Source organism: Macrosteles quadrilineatus, unplaced genomic scaffold (genome assembly GCF_028750875.1).
Source record: "Macrosteles quadrilineatus isolate MER2022 unplaced genomic scaffold, UCM_ALF_1.0 Scaffold_3__2_contigs__length_128488019, whole genome shotgun sequence".
Taxonomy (NCBI): domain Eukaryota; kingdom Metazoa; phylum Arthropoda; class Insecta; order Hemiptera; family Cicadellidae; genus Macrosteles; species Macrosteles quadrilineatus.
Window position 1 is genome coordinate 687,104 of NW_026542596.1, and position 18,010 is coordinate 705,113.

Consider the following 18,010-nt stretch of genomic DNA (forward strand, 5'->3'; position numbering starts at 1 on the left):
GAAATCCATAAATAGAAATTCGCTCAGTCTGCAGGTTTCCTGCGGCGGGGGCATTTTGAAATTACTTATGGCAGTGCAAGAGGAGCGACGAGATTGTATGCAGAACATTATCCAAACTGGCAGTGTCCTAACCATAAGACACTAGTAAACACGTTGCTCGAAATCGAGCAATTGCAAAGGAGTAAAGTACTTATTTAAAAACAAATAAGAGTCATCATAATTTCCGAAGAGTTGAAAAGACTTTGAATCGAAATAGTTATTTGTGCAACTAGTGAGAAAAGTGAGCAATTGACTCAGTCGAGAGAAATCCTTACTCCTTACTTATAAGTGCGGGAATGGTTTCTCGAGTGAGGCAATTGTACTTTGAACTCGAGTTGCACATTATACTTTTCCTACAGTTACCATAAAACAAATAAATTTGTGAAGAAACATAACCTATTTTTACACAGAAGTGAACTTTTAATATAACATTTAATGTGAAGTGACAAATACAACAGTATAACAGCTGACCAGCTGATTTACAGCCAGTGCTGCCAACGTATTTCGCGTGCATACGACGTTGCCTGCATGTTACGCGCTCACTATTTCGTGCCTTCACGTTGCAAATCTGGAGTGAGACAAAGTAATTAGAGTGAGACAATGTTAAAATTGTCTCACTGATGAGCGAATTGGCCACTTTGCTTTCTCAAATCAGTGAGAGAACATGTACATTTTTAGGTAACTGTAGGAAAAATAAATAACAGTAATTAAATTATACAGCTGATCAAAATGTAAACAATTATGTTCTTGATAAGGATAACATGGGAACTTTCAAAGCCACTGGGGCAGAGCCCAAGCGACTTTTTCAAAAATGTAAGGCCAGTTTGCAAATGATACAAATGTCAATGGATAAAATCGGTTAAGAAATGGCGGAGGAGTTCAACTGACAAAGTTTCATGTAGCGTATTAATTATATAGATTCGGTGTTCAGATTACAATACTTTTATAAACTAGGTGAATCCCGTCAAAATCAACGGTTACTCTTGAGTTTTTAGGTAAATTCAGCTAACTGCGATGGATAGAGTGAAGTTATTAAAATCTAAGTAAAATGAAGGGAGGATGAACATAATTATCAGTAAGAGGATTGTGTACCTTAAAAAACGCGGTTAATGAATTCGTTGGAATCAATATTTTCCGTCCTTTCATCGCCTTTAGGTTACCCAAAAGGCTTTTCAGGGGTCTTACAATTGATTCTTGTTCATGACTTTAGTTCATGTTAACACCTCTTTCACTATATGGGGAAAGAAGTTCACATAATTGGTCTGTCATCTGACGGAAAGAGTCAATATTACTAAAATAACTGGTTCCATCTGCTTTAGGAAAATCATTCAGATTGTATTTGGATTGTATAAGTGAATCACCATGTTTGGTCATAAAAATATGGAATTTTATCCGCGGGAGGCATATTAAATCTGTTTTTTTTATTTGATGAAAATATCTGATTCTCCAAAAAGCAGTAACATTCTTACTTCGATGGAGGTCCAAACAATTTTGATTCCTTCTCTTGCCACATTGACCAATGTATTTAATCTAAATGTACTTATTCGCTAATTGATTAACTTCTGGCGTAGTTTTGTGAAATTGTGCCATGAAGTTTGGACACAAATCTTGAACATTTGCGGAACCACATCCATAACCTAGTTCGGCTTTGTTGGCAACAAATTATGCAAAAGAGATGAGATGTGATGGCACTGTTTTATTTAATTAATACCTGAATTGCCTTCAATTCACCTACTTCACCAAAACCATAGATTAAACATACTCCGTGGTAAAAACTTGAACACAGCTCACATCCTCAACGTACTCATCTACACTTGCATGGCTTTTGACACAATTTTCTACCTGATTATTGAAAACTTTTATGCTAATAATCTCACAAACCTCTGATGTTCTTTCTTGAATGTAATGATAAATGGTTATTGAAAGTAGACCAAAAAAGGCAAGCACCAACCCCTACAATAAATATAAGCTAATCCAATAAGGAATAATTATCTGTTCCTTTGAAATTGATATGTCCCAGTGATTTCATAATACAACATTTTATAAGTGCATTAAAACATAGATTTTTGAAAAAAAAAATTAAAAATAAAACGTACCTATTATAAATATTCATCATTTTATTCAAACTATAAAAAACTTGCCATGCAGTGGAAAATCAATTTTAAAATCATAATTAATAATGTAAACATTTAATTTTGCGAATTAAGTAAATGCTCATAACAGCTGGCTCATTAAAAGTATAGTGTAAAATTATCCATATGGCCAAAATTGTAAACAAATCTGCTGAGGGAACTTTAAAAGCCTCTGGGGCGGAGCTCCAAGGGAATTTACCTAGTTTCTCTTTTGATGGCTCATCTACAGACCAAGATCTCTTAGGACACCCCTACCAAGTTTCTACGCCCAGCCGTTCTCTGTAATTAGCTGTGACAAAAACCCCGTTTTTCCTCCATAAGAATAACATGGGATGGGAATTCAAAGGCCACTGGGGCAGAGCCTCAAGGGAATTTACCACGTTTATTTTTTGATGGCTCATCTACAGACCAAGACCTTTCTTTAGACACCTCTACCGAGTTTCTACGCCCAGCCGTTCTCTCAAATTAGCTGTCACAAAGAAAATCAGTTTCAAATTAATATAGATAACTCGTTTACGTATAAGCCGATTGTGACTGTAGCTACATATTTGCCGATGCTTGATGTGAAATCTGTGTGTGCATACCTTCAATTTGAGACCTAAATCTTGAAAATCGGTCGGGTAGAAGAGCCAATAGAACTTGAAAAAGAAAAACCAAATTTAAGTCATATAATTCTTTTCATAAAATACATAGATTCCATTCTCTTGGTACCACATTCCACATACCATTAAAACCTATAGAAAGACAAAAGAATGTAAGAAACTCAAATCAGCACCTGAAGATGCCACACTTGTGGTGAAATGTACATCGAGCTTATGCTTTGCATGAGCAAATGCAAACATTTTCATTATTAAATAGAAAATGATGACATAAAGGATATGGGCAGTGTTTTGTATTAATTTTGTCAGACTAGTAAGATAGGCGTTTTAAATAGGTTGTAAAAAAACTAACAACAAACTTTACTTCCTGATAACTTCAAATCTGTTTCATAACACGTACTTCACAACTGACTTTCTTTTTGCACTAATTACTTTTGTGAACATTTTATTTTGTTAACCAAAGTATAATTTTGAACAGCTACGATATTTAACTTACTCATGCATTGACTTATGTCCCTAACGCCATTCTTGAAGCAATACCTCTCGTTTTCTTCCATACAGTAACATTCATTGTCAGGATTTTCATCTTTGCTGTCCAGCCAATCTGTCACTGAGAATTTGTACACTTCTATTCCATGAGTAACGGATTCTTCTTGATAGTAAATTGGCAACACTCTGGAAAATGGAAAAATATCGGTAATGATTTGTCATTGAACAGGCTGAATCTATATAAAAATCTGAGTTTCAAAACATTACACTTTATGATGATGTATCAAAGGAAATCTGACATGCTCAAATAATAGTTTTTTTCAGTATGCTTAGTCATGTTGAATGCAAGCACATAAATATATTGATATTGAGACGGTTGAGTACTGTGAAATTCTAAATCCCACACCTCCTGCAAAGCTTGTTATGAAACAAATCTACCACAAGCTGAGCACCAGTCTTTTTCATATTTCATTCTATAACTGTAACTGTATGTTTGGTATTGGAGATATCACAGAGATTTAAAAACCTTAAGGGGATCCGCCACCACTAAACCTCATTTTCTTATTTAAGCTAATATTTTCATTTTTTCATTTTATACTAAGCTATGAGGGAAAAAAACACTTTATTACCTTCCCTCTAGAGCAAACCTATAGGTTAGGTACTCTTTATACCTTATGTTATTTAAATAGGGAATGAATCTATCCTTTTTAAGGATATGATTTAGTGAATAATATCCAATTAAGTAAACGGAAATTTGCTCAGTTTACAGGTTTGCTTCGGCCGGAGTATTTTTTCCTTTATTTTTTCCGTAGTTACTTAAGTTTAGCTTATGAACCTTTGATTTGGATTTTCAGCTCTAAACAGGAGTTTAAGAACAAGTGCAATGTGTTACGAGGATTCAAAAATGGAAATAACTATATTTTTAAATTATAAAGCTCCGTTCCGATAGTCCTATCATGACGTTTCATAACTGCATGGTTTACTTCATACACCACAGATAATTCACATTGGAACTCAATCGACGCTCATTTGTTTTTTGTCATCTTTCACACGAGTTGTGTTGAGTGTGTCTGAAAATCTGTGTCTTTACTACAAACTGAGACATGCCACGCAGCACACACATTTAGTTGCAGAGATCACAGCTGGTTAGTTGTCAAGATGGCTGAAAGTACCTACTACTCCGAGTCCGACAAGGAAATTGAGGAATTGGTTCGTCTATATTGTGTTTTGTGCTTGTACCCAAGCTGTGTCGCATGCGTCAAAAACTGTGAAATGCCGGCCCACGCATGTGTCAGACACATACACGCGTGCGTCTCAGCTTAGTCGTAAGATAACATGACGGCACAGTTTTCTGCCTTGTGCTGCGTTGAATGCGTTGCGCCGCGTGCGTCTCAGCATACGCCCGGCCTTATAGCTGTTAATCCGTTGGCAAATATATAAATAAATAAATACACAGGCCACAAAACATGTAACATGTAACGTTAACAACGTAAAGCTTTAAAAACTCACCATGGTTTGCAAAAAAAAAACTTTCACTTGATGTGGTGTAGTACGGAAGTAAGTTTTTGAAAATCAAAGTTATTTTCCATTAATAGCATTATTTGTAAGCAACTTTTAATGTTAAAATATTAATAACAGTTTGAGGAAACCACCTTTATCCAAACAAAGATTTCTTATTTAAAAGATTACGTAATCTCTAAACCATAATTGGTACATATATCTAGCAAACACTCGGAGAAAATGTGACAAAAAACGCACAAATCTGGGGTTTTGGACCTTTGTAGTTTTACTTCCTTAGGAAAAGTACTGATATCGTTGTCGAAATGTTAGTAAGTAGAAACCAAAAGTGATACATTGGAAAAGCAAGTATAGCTACATCTGTAAGTTAAACACCTCTGTTACGATCACAGCCAATTCATAAAGATCTTCCAAGATCGCAGCAACATCCATGATCACCTGCTGCAGTTGTGATTTTTTACTTTGCAGTTTACACAACTGTCCTTGAAACACCGTCAATGAGTGGTGACGATTATTTAAAAAATGCAAGTTTACCAGCACTATACACCACTGATTCACGGTCTTTTCCCCAGTTATAAAAACTCAATAACAATCGTTGCGCTTGCGATTAATTAAATCGTTTAAGTACGTTTTTAATCTCACTTGGTTTTCATGTGCTAAAACTTGATCAGAAATGGTTGCGGTATTTGTAAACACATATCAGTGACAGCTAGAAGAGAGAACTAATCCAAACAGCTGATCGTTATTTCATAAAATGTAATAGTTAACATTGGTAGAAAATTTGACAAAAATCTATCAAAATTGGGTTTTTGATGGTCCGTTATTTTGTTTTCAAAGAAGCGAGGCCATGTTTTTATTGCCAAAGACACTCTCACCAATCCATTTATACAGAAAAATGATTAGAACCTTGATCGGTACTCTAGTTTTCTAGGAGTAGTCCGCGTAAAATGACATTTTGGCGTCACAGACGGAATGACATAATGGACAAACAGACAAACAGACAGACAGACAGAAATTGAGATAAGACTCGTTTCGGCTTTCTTAGGCTATGAAACGTAAAAATAACCAAAAACTGCATGATTCTAAGCAATATACAGACAAAACTAATTTTATTTATAGATTGGCATATCATATACCAGTATTTTTTGTTTCCTGTTTTTGGTTTAGTTCAAATGTTGAACATTGATGATCAGTCTCTTATTGACGTCACGTTAGTGGATAGATAAATTGATAAATTCACTGCTATTTTGCAATATCCCATATGTTTTAGGTAAATAAACTGGCTGTTTGTCAGATTGTAAATGGTAAGATTTTAGTACAATATCCACCACTGTGACGTAGTGTTGTGCTGCCCGCGCTGCAGCATGGGCTGTTTTTCTAGTGGGGCCTTGCTCTTATCCACCTATTTATTCTATAATATTGGAATTTAATTACATCAAAGAGATCTTTTTAAACAACTGTTCTCAAAATTCTTCAATAAAAATAGCTGTTTACATATGTTTATTACAGAAGCTCCAATTAATTATTGGAAGAAAATTAATGTAATTTTGAAACAGGTGTGAAAATGCATTGACAACATCTAAGGTTTTGGTTTCATAGTGCAATGAGACATAACTTAACTACATTTTTAGTTATATAACCCCTAACAAGCAGTTAAAGTTAAGTTTAATAGGTGGATAAGACTTGAGTATATACTGCAATATAACTTTACTGGCAAATGTCGGGAATGTAGATTTCGATCTTGTCAGCTTTTGATACAAAAGGGGCAAAGTTCAAGGTGTCCGTCCCCCTCAGTCGATCACACTGAGAGTTAGGTTGCCATATGTTTAGTAGGGACTGGTTCTTCAGTTTGACAAGTTGAGCAATCTGGCGAATATCTTCCACTCCCCTGATCTCTTCATAAGGCCCCATCTCTGTAGCATTTTTCTGTAAAAGATAAAAAAGATAGTATGCAAATTACAAGTTGCAAAAGTGCTAGTTTAAAGATTTAAAAAGTTTGACACCTTTATTAATATTAATTAAATTTGATCATACTTTAGCCTCAATTCTTTGGTTGTAATCAGAATCCATTGATGATTCCAGCTTTGTTTAACTATTTTGTCAGCTGAAGATTACTGCTGGAGGGAGGTTTTGCTCTCTTCCAGACAAAAAGGCAACTTCAGTGGCTAACTCTCTATTGGTTAATTCTTTAAAGTGAATGCAAAACGTCTGGCAGCAATCTTTAATACAAAAGACGTGATTGTCGTTGAAAATCTCTTTGTGTTCTTTAATCTTTCTTTGTTCAAAAAGTTAGATCAGTATATGAGTGAAAATTTAAAAACATATGTTTTCAAGAAAAGCACTTTATAAAACTAAATTTTTTTTTCAAAACTTTTTTATTTTTTTTTTATTTTATTGACATGGTAACACAATCTTTGGTAGTATTTAGCCAATTTCCCACATATGGAATAAGTTATTACGGTAGTACTCATGGTAATACCTGCTGGACCCGGGACGGATTTACTTTTTAGTTTTGAGGTCCCTAGAGGCCAAAAACACCATCCTAGAGGTCGTGCGGAACGAGGTGAAGCCTGAGATTTTTGGCAGGAACGGTCTAAAGCGGGGAAATCCATGGTGGGGGTAGGAGACGAGCCGATCGTCGCCTTGAATAGCGACACTTCCCCCGCCACACCACTATTCCCCTCCAAGCTTCACCTCGTTCCGTACGACCTCTACCAATTCATATATATAGAGTACAGTAGACTCCCTCCTATCCGGACTCCTCGGGACCGAGGCCAGTCCGGATAACGGTTTTTCCGGTTAAACCGATGTCCCCAAAAATTATAGTTATAATTATAATTATAAACTTTTGGAATCAGCTATGACCACAGAAAGTGCCACATTCTAATCAAAAAGTCCAGTTTTTACCCAGATATGGCCATGTAAACAACGTACTAAAAGGCTAATACTGTAATAGTCAATGGAATTACTTTGGCCATGAATAACAAACTCAAATCAATTATAGAAGAGGTGAAAGATATTTTTACATTCAACCCAAAGTTATTCATAGATGATTGATATGCGCAAGAGAGAATTTAGAAAATACAGATCCCTTGACTCCATCTGTGGTCAAAGTACTGGACTCGCAGTTTGGAGGGCATCCCCCCTCCCCCCTCCCCCGAATGAATGCGGGGTCCCTGGGCCGTCCCTTAGGAAAATGTGCAAATGCAAAATGGTGATTTAAAATGAATATCATTAAAATCAGTTATACGTCTCGTGCGATTGTGGATGAATTTTAAATCTCCCAAGATTGTGGTAAAATCGTGTGAACTTCTTCAAAGGTCGTGAATTATGATGAAAGCCTGATCACCTCCTGTGATTGTTATTCAGTTATGAGACGATGGGGATCTTTACCACACTTGAAAATTTAAAACTACAAAACTGAACTTATGATTGTTATGACTTCTCTACTATTGTTACTATCATATGTGTTTATATTGTTTAGTTGCACCATCCAGCTCCAATACCATACATCTTATATCTATATAAATAAAATTAGAGTTTTGTCTGTACATTGCTTAGAATAATGAACTTTTTGGTTATTTTTACATTTCATAGGTCAGAGAAACCGAATCAAACCTTATCTCAATTTCTGTCTGTCTGTCTGTCTGTCTGTCTGTCTGTCTATCTGTCATTCTCTTGGTAACGCTAAAATACGCACTTTATTACAACTACTCCTCAATAACTATAGCACTGTCCCGCCTGAAACTTATTTTCCAAATACTATACATATATGAGATGGTTTTAGACGTATTTCATCGAATATGAGACAGTTAGATATTTAACAGTAAACCCTTGAAAATCAAGTTTTTGTCGATTTTTGACGTGGAATTTCTGGAAGCCCATGTTAACCTTATGAGAAATGAAATTATTGAATCTTAACAGCTGTTTCAATTAAACAAGTTGGTTCTGTTCTGTGATGTTCAATAGCATTAAAGTTACAAGGATTACCAACAGGGTGCAGCACTAGCACTATTATTTCTTTTACATTTATGACAACAGCTAATTTGCAACCTGGAGGCGAGTGAGCGTAGCGAACGAGCTAACCTGAAGGCAAGTGAGCGTAGCGAACGAGCTAACCTGAAGGAAAGTGAGCGCAGCGAACGAGCTCCAACATACAGGTGAGTGAGCGTAGCGAACGAACTTCAACCAGGACGTGATTGAGCCATGCAAACGAGATCAGATAGTAAAAATAAAAGTAAGCCTACCGTTATAGGATCGACCGGCAGACACAGAGGTAATTTAACCTTTTATTGATTGTCATACCGATCCGGAACAACAAAAAACAACATAAAATGAAGCTATGTATAATAGTTTGGCCAGCATATCTTAAAATATGCAAACCAACTGCTGTTCGTTATATAAGAAGGTTTCAACTGAATATTATAAGATCCCCGTGCGTAGAACGGGTACACAGCTAGTATTAAATAAATTTGGTTTTTCTTTTCCGAGTTTGTTTGGCTCTTAAATCTCCAGGACACCCAGCCACAAACGGCTTAGCAAAACGCTCTGTTCAAACATTGAAGAAGAAGAACCACCTGAAGTCCACAGCTTTAGAAAACATACCAATGGCAATAAAGGTCCAGAAGATCTTAATGCGGTACTGGGCAACTCCTCTCGCATGTGCAAATCACCAGCTGAACTTTACCCCCACAGGAAGTCAAGAATACGAATGGATGCGAGATGCGATTTTTCCTAATGTACAAAAGGCTTAATGAAGAAATGCTGTTTTAGAGAAGTAAAAAAACAGTTGGGCATTATCTAGTTTTCAAAGGGCACATTGATCAATTGCGGTCTACTTTGATACCAAAACCAAAAGTTGTTAGGGCTGGACCAACCTACACATTTGATGTTCCACGAGCTTCTAAACACAGCAACAAAGAAACAGTACATCTGCTACTCCTTTATAATCTATTAGCTAATCCTGGTATACTGTCAATTCTCGAAGCAAACAATTATTCAGAGGTTCCTGCAGTTCAGGAAACAGAAACAAACAATGCCGAAGTTCCTGTGTATCAAGAGAGAACAAAGTGACAAAGGCAAATGTTGTGCTGTTACAAGGACTTTGTGCTTTCATGATTTCACTGCAAGTTTAAAATAGACGGGGGGGGGGGGGGGGTTTGGCTGTTATGACTTCTCTAAGACTTTACAATATTTCATATAAAACTATTTTTACGATCATATGTTTTTCTATTGTTTGTTTCTATTGTTTCTGTTCATAAATTATAATTTGTGTTAAGTTAACATGCGTGCTTTTATTAATTACAGTAGAGTACTTCAAACTCAGCGTAATGTGAACTGAAAGGGTGCCGAGTTTGTGAAATGCCGTGTTATCGGGTTAAAAATAAGAACAATAACATTTTAAAGATTTTTAACCTCCTATTTATTTATATTTATATTATAAGTCAGTATTAAGTCATCAGATATAGTACAACAAATCCTTGGTACGAGTTGCGAATGATTTGACTTGAGCTGGCTTGCATACATGTTTAACTTGGACTTTTGTTGCTGCTTAGTTCAAAGTGTTCTAATTAGCTGTTGTAAATAATTGCAAAAATTGTTTAGTGCTGCACCCTGTTGGTAAACCTTATAAGATTTTTATGTTATTAAATATCATAGAACTAACTTGTTTAGTAAGAACAGCTGACAGAATTCTTTAATTCCTTTTAAATACAAATACTCATAAGGTTAACATGGGAAACTCAAGAGCCACTGGGGTAGAGCCCAAAAGGATTTTCTAGATTAAAATATATATGTTAATCGGGTATGTGAGCTACCATCATGCCAAAATTCAGCCCAATTCGACCAGTAGTTGCGTAATCGAACTTCAAATAATCAAACAAACAAACACACTAAACTTTCAAATTTATGATATTAGTATGTTTACTTAGAGTCATTTTAATAATCTACTTATTCTCATTCTATGATACTGAAACATGACCAGTGATATTATTTTGTAAATTTGAATTGTGTTGCATGCCCCTCTGTGGCGAGGGCCTCCAGGTGCATGCCTATGTGGCCTATGCTTATATTCAGCCTTGTATGTACATACATTAGTCTAATGCAAACTTAGAACTTATATGGACTCACATGGTGTAGAAATGAGTATGCGTAGTCAGAAGAGTTTGGCAGTTTCCGTATTGTTTGAGGAGCATTGTTTGGCAAAGCTCTACAGACCATCTGAGCATAAACTGAGGCTTTGTTGGAACAGTTGAGAACCACTCCATCAAACAGGTAGTCTCCAACCCTCACAGGGACAAATATAGAGTTTATCCCTGGGAACAGCGAAGGAACAGCTTTCTCAACCATGCCCATCATTGAGGGAGCCATGTTATGCACCATCACTGCAGCACCCTTAAAATGAAAAGATGTCAATTGATGAGTTAATCTAAGATCTTAATTTTTAGACTATTGCGGCGGCTGGTGTCATTAAAATTCATAGTGGTTTTTGGTACAACTTTTCTTTGGACATCGCTGTTCTCCAAGCCATACGTGGCAACAATCTCCAGCTGATAGAGCAGTTAACCACTCAGGAGTACAACTATGTCTCCTTCAGGAACGGTGGGATGGATTTCCAGCAAATTCATTGGGGGAGGGGGGAGCAGTAACCATCAATCTCTATTATTACAACTGGATTGCGTGCTGTACTGCTCTAAGATACACACGTATCGGTCCGGCGCTCCCCCCACCACCTAATGTATAAACCGCCCCACCGCTGCCATACACTTTATATGGGGAGAATGTGTTTTCATTGATATAAACTGTTGTATCTTTGTTGATACTTATTTGATTTAAATGCGGTTTCCACCATTGTACTCGTTATAAAAGTACGAAGCTGATTTGATGTAGTTTTTTGTCAATAAAACCCCGTTGTACCATTATTAAAACAAGAAAAGTGCCTGACTTTGTATTTTTTTAGTAAATTATTATTATTAAGCCTCTTAAAATACAGAGGTCTAAAGTTTCTTATTTACTAAATGGATACTACTTTATACTTACAAAAAAATTCCTTTAAACCCGATTAAAATTTATTTAATGACAAAAGCATCAGGGATATGTGAAGTTAAGTCACGATTATAGTTTTTTTAAGTTTTAAAAGTTATACAGTTTATTGCCACAAGTAATTGTAAGTCTAGAAACATATTTAGGGACATTTTAGGACATAAGGGAATTCGGTCTTCGGCAAAAGTTGCACAAATTAATACTGTTCAAAAACACATTGGTCTCAAATTGAAGGTATGTACGCACAGATTTGCCATCAAGCAACGGCATATATTTATCTGCTGTATTACTCAACCAAAAAATATAATTTGATTCAATTTGAATTCAAAAACAAATGAAATTTTATTATTTTATTATTATTAGTATAAAAACAAACAAATTGTGCTTTTTGATTAATAATTATGTCGAAGGATTTTCTTAAAATGTTTGAAACAAGAAAAGAATTATGCAGGAAGTAACTAAGACACGTTAGAGCTGTTTCATGAATCTTGTAAAGATGAACTAAGAGCTAATCTGATTGGTCCAATTCCACCAATCAGGTTAAGCAGTCAGACCAGTATAAAGGACTAGGTTTGCATGTTAGATCCCTCTTTAAGTCAGAATGTGTTGTACAGTGATGTTAAGAAAAGTTAAAGTTGTTAATATATTTTAGTGAGATTTATCCCAGGAAAACTGGTATGTAAATCAATTTCATTAAAACATTTAGTTCATCTAGTAGGTCTGTTAAAAGAACATGTTTAAACTTTGACTATATTTTAAAGCTATTCGAATTTGTTTGTTTTTAGAGCACATGATTGTTGGTAACCAAAAGCAATTTAAATTAAAGAATGATGGTGAAGAATTTGAAGTATATTATTTCCAATCATAAAACCTATTTTTCAAAATTAATTGTAATGAAGCTATAATCATAGACTAAGCAACACAAGTAGACTCCTCATCACATTGTACATTTTGAAGCTAGTTTTTTATGACTAGTTCATGTACGTCCACACCGATCGCTGGGGTAGACAAAATTTTGTTTCTATTATTTTAGGGTTATTTTCATGATTTGTGCTTTACTATTTGGTTATATAACGAGGAGACCAGTTATTGTTTATGATTATATCTTATATTATTATATTATTATATCTAAGGGAGTATGTTTTATCTATGCTATAATCAAGAATTTTAGGAAGAAATTAAATTAAAACCAAAGTTTCATTACATACAGTATATATAGATTCATTAAAAGAAATAATAAAGAAGAGTGTTGATTAGTTGAAAGTAGTAAAAAATAAAGAAATCTTAACTCTTTACAAATTTTATTGAGCAAGAATCCGAAGTCTGCTTTGCACTTGAAGTGTATATTTTACTGTGCCTACTTATAACATCAATAGATATGGGCTTATATATATAGCCTACACGTACTAGAGTAGACACTCAATAGGTGCTACTGTCACCTGAACAGCGCTGCTGTAGAGGATCGTCAGCGGCCCGAACTACGCTACCTGAACTGACGCTGGCATGACGGTAGGTCAGTGTTGTTGTTTTTTAATATTGCTTTAATGTTTTTTTTTAATATTGTTTTTTTGTTCTTTTTTTAATACCGCGTTAGTGTTATTTTTAGTAAACTATGATTAGGGTTATTTTTTTAGAACATCAATGTTTATATCCCCTCCTAAAATTATGTTAACATTTTTTTTAATGGTCAATTAACATAGGCCACTCAATATATCTAAAAATATATCACAACCTGAGCTAGATGATGACCTATATACTCCAATTGCCAAAATTTTAAATCCATTAATTATATAGCTTAAAGGCACAAAATTCAAATTGCTTATCTTCAAGTAAACTACTAGACAACCAATTTGGCACTAATGTAGCAATAGTTCAACATATCGATGGTATATATAGTAACACAATCGTAATAGCAAAATTATCGAATCACTTTACTAAACTGCTGCTTATTTTAGCATATTTGGAAACAAGCTGGAAGTCGTAAATCGACAACCGAGCCATACAACCAATTAAAACGAGCGATACCTAGTTTACTTTTGTATTTAAAAAAGCTGACTAAAAATCATTTTAAGGAGTAAAAGACCTACCTTAGACCCACAGTGCATGTGTTAAAAATGGCTGTTTTTGCTGCAGTATGACGAAAAAGTATTAAATCTAACCATGCTCAACGTACTTTAGGATTAAATTATCAATTCAAAACAATTAGATTTAACATTTATTTATGTAATATGTGTGTTCCCTAGTGAAAAAAATCCAGTTACTGGCCAGGTTCTGGCCCAGGTTCCAGAATTGGCAGGAACCTGGGCCAGAACCAGAACCTGGCCAGTACTGTTCCAGAACCTGGCCAGTACTGTTCCAGAACCTGGTCAGTACTGTTCCAGAACCTGGTCAGTACTGTTCCAGAACCTGGCCAGTACTGTTCCAGAACCTGGCCAGTACTGGTTCAGAACCTGGCCAGTACTGTTCCAGAACCTGGTCAGTACTGCTCCAGAACCTGGCCAGTAACTGTTCCAGAACCTGGCCAGTAACTGTTCCAGAACCTGGCCAGTACTGGTCCAGAACCTGGCCAGTACTGGTTCAGAACCTGGCCAGTACTGTTCCAGAACCTGGCCAGTACTGGTCCAGAACCTGGCCAGTAACTGTTCCAGAACCTGGCCAGTACTGGTTCAGAACCTGGCCAGTACTGGTTCAGAACCTGGCCAGTAGGTTTACTGTTCCAGAATGTATTGGTTGTTTGAGCTTGCGAAGACGACCCACTTTTACATGAGAATGATGTCAAAAAACATAATTGTGTTAGTATTTGATCACGTCTTTCACATTTTCTCAAATTAAAATACAGTAACGTTTTTGTATCCATAGTTTTTTGTATTTTACGTGAATAACTCGTTAAAAATATTTACCTTTTTACATGAGGGAAAGGAATTTATCGACGGGTTTTCCAAAAAATTAAATTTGTATGCTGATATTTTTACATTATTGGTACACTAGCTGTACCCGCGGGCTTTGCCCCGTTTTACTTCATAAGTGAGCTCGTTCGCATGGCTCAATCACGTCCTGGTTGAAGTTTGTTTGCTACGCTCACTCAGCTGTACCCGCGGGCTTTGCCCCGTTTTACTTCATAAGTGAGCTCGTTCGCATGGCTCAATCACGTCCTGGTTGAAGTTCGTTCGCTACGCTCACTCACCTTTTGGTTGCAAATTAGCTGTTGTCATAACGTAAAAAAAAAAAATAGTGCTGCACCCTGTTGGTAATCCTTGTAAGTTTTTAATGCTTTTGCATATCATAGAACCAACTTTTTAGTTGAAACAGCTGACTAAATTCTTTAATTCCCTTTTAATATGAATACTCATAAGGTTAACATGGGGAACTATAGAGCCACTGGGGCGGAGCCCGAAAGGATTTTTGAGATAAGAATATGCCTATATGTTAATCAGGAATGTGAGCTATCATCATGCGAAATTTCAGCAAAATCCGCCCAGTGGTTATTGCGTTTACTTGTCACAAACATACATCCATACATCCAAACTTTCTCATTTATAATATTAGTAGGATGACGATTGTTTGTTATTTCCATTTATATAACTCTTTTGTAGAAAATGATTGTAAAGGGTCACACTCTTGACTTACACTTTCCAATCAGACAAATACTGCCATTATCTTATCACAATTTCCACTCTTTTCTACTTACTGAAATCAATGGCAAGACTCATTAATTTTATATACAGTAGGCCTAAACCATGGTTATTGATGAGCATGATTACTTCTTACTGAAATGGTTGAGGACCCTATAATCCTGCAGTTTATGTAAGATTAGGTACTCAATTACAATAGACACTGTTATACCTAACAAAAAAAAAACTTTTTTGTTATTTCCGTGCTATTCAAACCGTCAAACAAAATGAAAATAACCAAATACATATCTAATATTACATGTCTAATATTAACATGAATCTCAATCATACCTAATATCAGACAACTTTACGGATTGATAGGTACACAATTTTTAATTGAGGTTAATTAACTTTTTAAAATATAACAATATTGATTGTTAAATTAACTAATTTCTATTGAAACTGTTTGTAAAGATGGCTTTAGGCCAGCATTTTATAGATTTTTTATGTAGGTAGGCCTATCAATCTTAAGCCTACCTTAGTGACAAAATCAAAAGACAATGCACAATTTAACACAGGATTATTAGGTCTACTAGCTCATTTGTTGGTAAAAGAATTATTATTTGTGAATTTTCTTCTATTTTAGTCAGCAAGGTAATACTGCTGTTAAATTGATCATCCATTACAAAATATTTAATTTTGTTAATGTTTATCCATAGGTATTTGAAAAATTACCTCATTAGCAAATGTGTAGGCCTTAATCAATATTCAGCATTATACTCCAACATGTATGTATTTAAAAATATTACATTAGATCTTTGCACTTATAAATAATAATGAATTTTAAAGACATAAAGATTATCTAAAGATTGAGTCCATGAGCCATTTATGGGATGCAGTCTTCGTCCTCCTCAGTCGTTTCTCTCCTGAAAAAAGTAACATTATATTATTAACATTGAATATATTCAACTGGTGTTGGATGTAAATTTTTAAGAGATGACTCATGAACAGATTTCTTATTCTAAAGCAGAATCAGAACACCTGGCTTCTTTCAATTTGTTTGTCTATAGGCCTACATATTAGTTTTGATATCTTAGAGAGATAGGCTATGTGCAAATAAATCAAGCATCAACTCTGTAAGGCAAATGAAACATTAGGCTAAGTTTTTACATTTTGCTTTGATGGTGACTGACATCATCTATTAATCAATCATTAGGTATCAAATTACCTTCCTTCCTACTTGCTAACAATTCGATTTCATGACGGTCTTAGCCAATCTTTTATCACCGTCTCGATGTTTCTTTTTCTTTGGCCTCTGGAAACTGGTTGAAAATCAGCTTCTGTAAGAAATAACAAGAAGTTTGCTATTATTAATAGTAAAGTAGGCTATGTAGCACTAGTAACGTGTCAAAATCTAATCTCAAAACCACCAAAACTTTGAAAAAGGTTTCAGCTTGAAAAGGTTCCATCAGCGAGTTTCTAGATTCAAAACTTTAAATGGGGAAGACAGACAAAAAGAAATTAAACCTTTGACAAGAACTTCATGCACACTTTTTTAACTTTATTCTTTTGCAATCTCATGTAACGGTGATTTGCCGTTGGGAATAAATAAATTTGATTGAATCAAAATCAGCTTAATATATTTCTCAATGCTGTAAAAGGGCCTAAAAATCAACCATAATAAAGTTTTCCCAGATCTACTCATGCTTAAATAGGGTACAGTTCACAAAACTTGGCATGGTGCAATAAGGTGCTTCGACAAGCATAACCCACGCACATAAAATGTGCCGCAGCCGATTCCCATTCAATTATCACAAATTTCAAAAGTATGGATACAATAACCAAGCTATGTAGGCTACATACATTTATTAACAACATAAAATTTGTTCTAGCCTAACTTACTTTCAGTTAAGAAGTAAACAGGCCTAGAAAAATCCATACCACTGAAGAAACGTAACAGATTTTGACGCAAATTGGTTAGCTAGAACTTAACTTATATTTACTTATACTTAACTTAACCTAGGATATGTGAAATGTCGCAAAGTTAAGGTAAATTAGAACAAACTGGCTGTCACTGTCAATACCGTATGAATAAATTATTGGTAAGTTATCAGTCGAGAAATGTTACCAATAACTTAATTATAACATAAAATAGGCCTCATCCATAGTGTGACAGTAAATAACAAATTAAGTTATTCTAGGAATTGGTCAAATACGTTAGATAGGAGTACATTTTCGGTTTGTTGGAAGTTATTTTTGGTTAGCTAATGCTCCCTAGCCTAAGTTTAATTTACTGCGCTTGGCTCGATTTTATTTTCATCCTACCCTACCTAGCAGTACCGGTAGCCTATTTTTAACTTATGCCTAAGGAATTTATTTTATGAAATCAACTATCCTTTAAGGGTGTAAGAATTATTTAGGTGTAGGGCCTAACAATTGAGTTACGGTAGACTATTTAAGATATTTAACTTGTTTTTAACCTAACATAACAAGGTTTTGACTAAGGCTGACTGCATAGGTTTAAGAAAATGATTGTAGTAGGCTAAGTTAGGTATATTCCTATATAGGTAGGTTATTAAAA

At 35.1% G+C, this 18,010-nt stretch overlaps 1 protein-coding gene and 1 long non-coding RNA gene across 3 annotated transcripts in view; both read right to left on the minus strand.

Moving 5' to 3' along the window:
- Positions 1 to 18,010, minus strand: part of LOC128989655 (sensory neuron membrane protein 2-like) — a 60,773-nt gene that overhangs the window by 12,553 nt on the left and 30,210 nt on the right. For both annotated transcript variants that reach the window (XM_054411621.1, XM_054411622.1), the window contains exons 6-8: positions 10,907 to 11,170; positions 6,489 to 6,703; positions 3,267 to 3,445 (exon numbers count right to left, since the gene is read on the minus strand). In XM_054411621.1, the coding sequence (XP_054267596.1) occupies positions 3,267 to 3,445; positions 6,489 to 6,703; positions 10,907 to 11,170 (658 nt within the window). The remainder of the gene's footprint in view (positions 1 to 3,266; positions 3,446 to 6,488; positions 6,704 to 10,906; positions 11,171 to 18,010) is intronic.
- LOC128989657 (uncharacterized) lies at positions 16,204 to 16,756 on the minus strand. The gene is made up of 2 exons (XR_008490462.1): positions 16,658 to 16,756; positions 16,204 to 16,355 (listed from the first exon to the last, which is right to left on the minus strand). It is a non-coding gene; the product is annotated as an uncharacterized LOC128989657 (long non-coding RNA).